This window comes from Camellia sinensis, chromosome 8 (genome assembly GCF_055761805.1).
Source record: "Camellia sinensis isolate YWXY chromosome 8, ASM5576180v1, whole genome shotgun sequence".
Taxonomy (NCBI): domain Eukaryota; kingdom Viridiplantae; phylum Streptophyta; class Magnoliopsida; order Ericales; family Theaceae; genus Camellia; species Camellia sinensis.
In genome coordinates, this window is record NC_138968.1 from 16,852,853 (window position 1) to 16,861,115 (window position 8,263).

Below are 8,263 nucleotides of genomic sequence, written 5' to 3' on the forward strand. Positions count from 1 at the left end.
GAGAGAAATGGAGTTGAAAAAGTGATCCAAAAAGGTGAAACTTGGACTAATATACAAGTCTCCCCGCTCGAGCGTGGAACGCCCCGCTCGAGCGTCAGACACAGACTCACGCTTGAGCATCGGATGCAACCCCCCAGAAGTTTTGCAGGCGATGGTCCCCGCTCGAGCGCCCAAGTCCCCGCTCGAGCAAAGGGACAAAATCAAAGAGGCCCGCTCGAGCGTCAAAACCCACGCTCGAGCATCGACGACCTGCAGAAGAAAAATACTGGGAGATGGAAAATCACGCTCGAGCGTCAAAACGCCTGCTCGAGCGTCAAAAGCCCCGCTCGAGCGTGAAGGCCAAAATCTGGACATCAACTTTTGGTTTCTAAACACAACCAACCTGTTTCAAACCTGCCCAACACAATCCAAGACTCAAATACAAAGAGTAAAGGATGGAAACGAGAATAAGACAACAACACATCCACGGAACTGAGTCCGGAACACAATAACACAACCCAAGACTCAAATACAAAGAGCAAAGGATGGAAACGAAAATAAGACAACAACACATCCACGGAACTGAGTCCGGAACACAATAAATAAAGAAAGGAAAAACCGAGATCGCTATATTCGCTTTACCTACCTTATTGCCAAGAACCAACACATCCCTGAAGTGAACTCATTTATCTCGCGTGACACATCTCTGCAACACTTTGCGAACTTCCTTGTGCCAGTGTCTGAAGCAATACGTAGACACGTAGGAAGGATGGCCCAAGAGGAAGTGCCAGCCGTAAGGCTTGACTTGTTGGGTGATGACGATGCGGTGGAATTAGCGGAACAGTATTAGGTGGAGCGAAAAGAGGCGAGGGTAGTTGGTCAAGTAGTGTAGGCTTGTTCGATGCCGATGATTGCAGCCGCGAGGCCCATCAGCCAAGTGTAGCCGGATCACTGGCACACCAAGCCAGACAGATCCACGTTTACAGCGGAGGAGTTGGAGGGGGTACGAAGGAAGTACCAAATTCCTGGGAAAATAGGGTTGAGGCTGCCCACGTCCAAGGAGAGGGCGTCAGATGTACAGTCTGACGAGTTCAGCCTATACGAAGAGGCGTTGCGCGGGGATGGGGGGGTCTGAGGCTACCACTTCCCCAATTTGTGGTGGATGTGCTTAACAGGTTAGAGGTGGTGCTAAGGCAGTTGATGCCGAATGCCTGGAAGATATTAATGGCCTGTGCAAGTGCCTGGGTGCAGGCGACCGGAGGGGCAGTCATGACGGTGGAGGAATTCTTCTCCTACTACAAGGCCTCCGGTCAATAGGAGACGTGGGTGACCTTGCAGGCTGTGGTGGGCCAGGGTCTAGTGGTGGGCTTGCCGTCCTCGGTGAAGGGCTGGAGATCGAGGTGGTTTTTCATGTCAGCGAACGGTGGGAGGGGGGTTCGCACAACATGGAAGGTCCCCACAAAATCGGTTGAGCCAAAGTTGGATGTGGCAGTCGAAGACAGGGTGAAGAAGATGAAGGAGTGGAGGGAGGAGAAAGGAGTAAGGTGGGATGAACTGGTCCTTCCTTCAACCTTGTTTGCTCTGAAATTGGGACCGTAGCCGTCTGAGGAGGGTCCAGCGAGGGAAGAATTGAAGGTACGGAGGAAGGCAGGAGGAGGAGGAGGATGAGGAGGAGGAGGAGGAGAAGAGATTGTTCGCTAGAGCGGATAAATATAAAGAGACACAATTGGGGCTTGCCCCTAAGTTGGTAATGAGGGAGCTTGTCCGACCGCGTCCCAAGCCACTGGGCGACAAAGATTTAACCGGGTTTGCCCCTCTTCCGCCCCCAGTTGACCCATTGAAGGAGAGAGGTAAGCTGGAGGTGGAGGCAGTTTTAGAAGTCAAGGAAGAAGAGAGAGGGCGTAGAGAGGGGGAAAGACGCACTGCCTTGAAAAAGTTGAAGGTTGGGGGGGAGGTTGCCCCTATGGTGGAGAAGATGAAAGAAGGAAGGGCAGAGGCGGCTATAAAAGGGGAGACCACCCAAGTGCTGAAGGAGGATAAGGGTCCGAGTGCCCAAGTACAGAGCGAACACTTGGGCTCAAGTGTCCAAATGGCGACGACGGTGGTATCTACCCCAGAAGTAACCCCCAGTCCCAGTGAAGAAAAAATTGGGATCAGCAAACCAGTGATGAGTGCCGCGCTGGCGACCGCGTTGTACCACGGGCGTGCGCTAGCAGGTCGCTTGACAGAAGGGGAGGAAGCCAGGGTCACCGCCGACCGCCTTATTGGAGTGGTGGAGGATACGGCCGTACGGTCCATAGCGCGGTTGACAGATACCGACCTCTTGCGGGGGTTTTGCTCAGCCCAGATGGAGGCAGCGACCCTGGTGAGTGCCTTGATGAACAAAGCAGCACGCTCAAAGATGGAGGTGAAGCCACTGAGGACCCAGCTGGAAGAGTCAAAATTGCAGCTGCACAACCTAAGGGTTGAAACAGCAGGGTAGAGGAATGCCGCTCGAAATGTATGTACGAAGGGGTTAGAGTATGCTCAAAAGGCGAAAGTCATGGAGGTGTTTGTGATGGTGCAGAGCAACTCGGTGGGGCGAGCTAGTGCCGAGCTCCTTGCAACCAAGTCAGAGCTGGAAGCAGAGTGCCACAAGGCGATATCGCTTGAGTTCGAGTTGGCGGGCGAGAAGAGGAAACTAGGAGAAGTCCAACAAGCTTGCACCACCGCCAACGAGAGGTGGGAAGAGGCCATGACCTCTAATGAAGAGCTGCGTGACCAGGCGATCAAGGACAAAGAAACGACAGACGGTTAGATCGCTGAGTTGGAGAAGGCTCTGGCGGAGGAAAGGGCCAAATTGGTGTTTGAGAAAGCGGCGTACCTCGACCTGTGCAAGGCGACGGTGGAGCAATTCAAGGAGTCCGCCGATTTCCAGATAGCTATTGATGCCACAGTCGCCAGGAGCTTAGTGAGAGAGGGGGATGGGGGGGCTGGGCCGTTGGGAGCGGCCGCTGGAAGTAGGAGTGAAGAGGAAGTGATCCAGAGCTTCCAGCGGTCAGACTTCTACAAACATGAAATGGCTGAGTTGTGGGACAGCAGATGGATGACCTTCAAACATAAAGTGCAAGAACTGTTCCCAAACGTGGATTTCAGTTGCGTGAAGGTAGCAGAAGACGACGTTGCCCAGACATCCCTGGATGAGGGGATTGAGGAGAAAGATCTGGCCTCTAGTGAGGAAGAGTGATGTATGTATAAATTTTGTGTTTTGTTTATTTTGTTGTTGTTGTTGTTGTTTTTTTTTTTACATGTAATTTTTTGCAATTCCTACAGCGAAGTGTATGAAATCGTAAGTGTGTAAATAAAACAACGAATTTTTGGTATGATTGTTGTCGCTACGTCTTGTGAGTTGTAAATTTGGAAATGATGAAAATGGCAGAGCAGAATTCAAAGAAAAATGGGTGTGAAAGTAAGACTTGTCTGTGAATAGTGAAAGTTGCTAGTAGATTGTGATGTAAAAAGTTTGGAAATGGGCAGCCAGCCTAACTTGTGAGGAAACCATGACACAAAAATCGTTAAAACTGGGCATACAAGAAAATGTTGAAGAAGTTAAAAATGAAAGACTGACTTGGATGACTATGGACTTGGATTTTAACTAAATTAAAAATGCAAAGTTAGAAATGTAGAAAATGTTAAAAAATGTTATAGTATAGGCCTGGATTGTGACATTAATTATGAAAATGGACTGGCCGAATTCTTCCTTCGAGTTCTAAGTAAAACTGGGAAGGCTCTTCATGTGGTTGAACTCTTCATGCTCAGTCCGGCTGAGGCTTTAATTAACTCAGTCTGGCTGAGCCCTTTGTGCTCAGTCTGGCTGAGGCTTTAATTAACTTAGTCTAGCTGAGCCCTTCGTGCTCAGTCTGGATGGGGCTTTAATTAACTCAGTCTAGCTGGGCTCTTCGTGTTTAGTCTGGCTAAGGCTTTAATAAACTCAGTCTAGCTGAGCCCTTCGTGCTCAGTCTGGCTGAGGCTTTAATTAACTCAGTTTGGCTGAGCTTTTCGTGCTCAGTCTAGCTGAGGCTTTAATTAACTCAGTCTGGCTGAGCTCTTCGTACTCAGTCTGGCTGAGGCTTTAATTAACTTAGTCTGGCTAAGCTCTTCGTACGCAGTTTGGCCGAGGCTTTAATAAACTCAGTCTGGCTGAGCTCTTCGTGCTCAGTCTGGCTGAGGCTTTAATTAACTCTGTTTAACAAGTCGTTATTGAAACACAACGCAGATAACGGAGACATAAAATCATTGTCATTTAAGGCGTAGCCTATTAATCACTAATTTACACCATGTATGAGGAGGACAAAAATAACCAAGTGCGTAGATTGTCAAAAAGAACATACAGCAAATGATCAATACAAAAATAAAACATGGCACTTTACTGGAAATAACGCTTCAAGTGCTCAGCGTTCCACGGGTGGGGGAGGTCTTGGCCTTCTATATCCTGGAGTCGGTAAGTGCTCGGGCGAGGTCTGGCCTTAATAACGTAAGGTCCTTTCCACTTGGCTGCTAGCTTGCCCTTGGTAGGATTTTTGGTGGCAAGAGTTGCTTCGCACAAAACTAGGTCGCCAACTGCGAACTCTCTCGGTCGGACTTTGCAGTTGTAGTGTGCTCTCATTTTCTGTTGATATGAGGCCCGTCTGATAGCAGTGGTTTCTCGGAGCTCTTCAATCAGGTCTAAGTCAGCCTGACGCAATTCTTTGGTTAGTTCTGGATTCAAGTGCAAAACCCTCGGGGTTGGCAGGCCAATTTCCATTGAGATGACTGTCTCAGCGCCGTACGTTAAACGAAAGGGGGTCTTCCCAGTGGGGGTTCGAGCGGTAGTGCGGTAGGCCCAAAGTACGTTTGGTAATTCCTTAGCCTAGAGTCCCTTAGCGGCTTCCAACTTAGTTTTAATGATTTTCAGGAGAGAGCGGTTGGTAACCTGAACTTGCCCATTGGCCTGGGGATGACCCGGGGAAGAGAAACATGGCCAAATGTGAAGCTCTATACAGAATTTCTTGAACTTGGCATTGTCGAATTGCTTGCTGTTGTTTGAGACGATGGCTTGAGGGATTCCAAATCGGCATACAATCGACTGCCAGATGAATCTGGTTGTGTTCCGTTCGGTAATTGTGGCGAGGGGTTCTGCTTCCACCCACTTAGTGAAGTAATCATTGGCAACGATAGCAAACTTGGTTTGACCTCCACCAGTGGGCAATGGGCCAACTAAGTTAATCCCTCACTTGGCGAATGGGTAAGGACTGCAAAGTGTGATCAGTTCTGTAGGAGAAGCATGGGGGATGTTGGCAAAGCGTTGGCATTTATCACAATTAAGCACGAATTCAGTGGCATCTTGGTTGAGAGTAGGCCAGAAGTAACCGGTGTGAAGGATTTTATGGGCTAGTGACCTGGCACCCGAATGATTACCACATACACCCTCGTGGACTTCCCTCATCACGTAGGTCGCTTGAGTAGGATTGAGGCATCTGAGGTATGCTTGTGAGAATCCATGTTTGTAGAGGAGGCTGGTGATGAGGATGTAGTTGGACGACCGGGCCCTGACTTTGGCAGCTTGCTGCTTGTCGTTTGGCAATTCCCCACTTGTCAAAAACAGAAGGATGTCTGCCGCCCATGGAATAGGTTCATTTTGGAGGAAGTGGACCTCCTGTTGGTTTGACGAAATAGTCGGGTGGGCCAAGTATTCAAGGTGGATGCCACGGCTGAGATCTGACTGGTCGGCGGAAGCTAATTGAGCCATTTCATCTGCCTTGGAGTTTTCTGACTGAGGGATGTGTTTGATGTGGAAAGTGTTGAAAAGGCGAACAAGGGGGAGTGCAATATCCCTTTAAGCGCGCATTGTGTCTTCCTTTGCATCGAATTGCCTCGTGATTTGTCCGACGATCAGTTGAGAGTCACTGAACATCTAGATATGGCTTACACCAATGTCTCTGGCTAGGTGAAGACCTGCTATCAAGGCCTCATACTCGGCCTCATTATTGCTGGCGTCGATCAAGAAACGGAGAGCACACTTGAAATAACCACCATCGGGGGCGGTGAGGATGAGACCATCTCCACTGCCTTCCTTGCGGAGTGATTCATCGACATTGAGGGTCCAAGAGTGGGGGTCTTCCGCCTCAGTGTTGAATTGCCTAGGTAGGGGGGCTGTGGTTGGAGTGAGATTGGTGAATTCCAAGATAAAATCGGCGACAGCCTGCCCTTTGATCGCTGTTCGAGGTCGGTAAGAGACTTCAAATTGGCTAAGCTCGACAGACTATTGCATAAGTCTGCCAGACAACTCTGGTTGTTGCATTATCTTCTTCAAAGATTGGTTAGTGAGGACCACTATGGAGTGAGCTTGGAAGTAAGGTCAGAGTCGTCTCGAGACTATCACCAAGGCCAGGGCCATTTTTTCCAGCAACGGGTAGTTCTGTTCTACTCCCTTGAGAGCCCGGTTAGTGTAATAAACCGGACGCTGGACTAAGCCGTCCTCCCTAATGAGGGCTACACTGACTGCGGTGTTCGATATGGCTAAGTAGAGAAACAGGGGCTCACCCATGAGCTCCTGAGAAAGTAAGAGGGGGTTAGCCATGCACTGCTTCAATTATTGAAAGGCTTCTTCGGATTTGGTCGTCCACTCAAAAGCCTACCGAAGGAATTTAAAGAAGGGAAGGCACTTGTTTGTTGCGTGGGAAATAAAACGGTTGAGGGTGGTGACTCTGCCAGTAAGCCTTTGGATCTCTTTAACCATTCTGGGTGACTGGATTTCTATCAGAGCCTTGATCTTTTCGGGGTTGGCCTTGATACCCTGTTGACTGACCATGAAACTCAAGAATTTCCCAGATCCGACGCCGAATGCGCATTTCTCCAAATTCAGTTTCATTTGGCATTTACGCAGGGTGTCGAAGGTCTCCTGCAAGTCTGTTAGATGATTAGAGGAGAGTTTGCTCTTAACAAGCATGTCATCGACGTACACTTCCATCTTCCAACCTATTTGGTGATGAAAAACGACATTGACTAACCGTTGGTAAGTTACTCCGGCATTTTTCAACCCAAATGGCATGACACGATAATGGTAGTTTCCCCAGTCAGTGATAAATGAGGTGTGTTCTTGATCAGACGGGTGCATCAGAATTTGATTGTAGCCAGAGAAGGCATCCATGAAATTGAGCATTTGATGCCCGGCCGTGGCGTCGACAAGCAGGTCTATGCGAGGAAGGGGATAACTATCTTTGGGCCAAGCTCGATTGAGGTCGGAGTAGTCGACACAGAGTTGCTATTTACCGTTGTTTTTACGGACCAGGACCACATTTGACGCCCATCTGGGATAGTCCACGTTTTTGACAAACTGTGCCTCCAGTAGTTTATCTACTTCAGAAGCAATAAGAGCGTTACGTTCCGAGTGAAAGATACGCTGCTTCTGGCGGAAGGGTTAGAAATGGGGCTCGATGCTGAGACGATGAGTGATGAAGGAGGGATCGATACCCGGCATGTCGGAATAGGTCCAGGCAAACACATCATTGTGTTCAGTTAGGAGGGTTGTAAGGTCAGCCTTGGCTTGGGAGGATAGTTGGCTGCCGATCTTGGCTGTTTTTATTGGGTTAATGGGATCGATGGGGACTTCAACGAGTTCTTCCACTGGTTCCCCTCTGACTAACTCATCTTCGTCTCTAGCGTCGAGTCTTTCGATGATCATAGTCTCCTTCAGCTTGACCTCTTTTAGTGAAGCGACGTAGCATTTTCTGGCCACAGTCTGCTCCCCCCTGACGGTGCCAACTCCGAGGTCTTTAGGGAATTTCATGGCCGATGGTACGTGGAAGTGACAGCTTGAAAAGCGTTAAGGGCGGTGTGGCCGAGGATGATATTATAAACAGAGGGACAGTTGGGTTGACTTTTTGACTTTTTTAACCTGGTGTAAATATCATTTCCCCTCCCCCAAACTATCATGAGTTTTTCACGTTAATCCCCATACTTTGATTTATTTCAATTTAGTACCTGAATTTTTCACAAATTGATCAATTCGACTCCTACTGTCACTTTCTGTCCACAATTGAATGGAATGTGTTGATGTGGCGGGCAAATTGATTTTTAAAGTATAGTTTGGGGGCTAATTGATTTTTAATTTGGGGGTAAATTGATTTTTAAGATATAGTTTGGGGGGTAAAATGAAATTTTAAATGCCACGTCAACACATTTAGTTCAATTGTAGACGAAAGGTGACAGTAGGGGGCTAATTGATCAATTTGTGGAAAGTTCAGATACTAAATTGAAATAAATC

The 8,263-nt window shown here is 48.4% G+C and overlaps 1 protein-coding gene across 1 annotated transcript; it reads right to left on the reverse strand.

Moving 5' to 3' along the window:
• Positions 1 to 5,227: 5,227 nt before the first annotated feature.
• On the reverse strand, positions 5,228 to 5,746 carry LOC145797595 (uncharacterized). Its single transcript, XM_082884972.1, has one exon. The coding sequence runs from the start codon at positions 5,744 to 5,746 to the stop codon at positions 5,228 to 5,230; it is 519 nt and encodes a 172-aa protein (XP_082741098.1).
• Positions 5,747 to 8,263: the final 2,517 nt, after the last annotated feature.

What these genes read in the sequence shown, in the direction of transcription:
- LOC145797595 (XM_082884972.1), bottom strand. Translation starts at nt 5,746, where the DNA reads ATGGCTCAATTAGCTTCCGCCGACCAGTCAGATCTCAGCCGTGGCATC.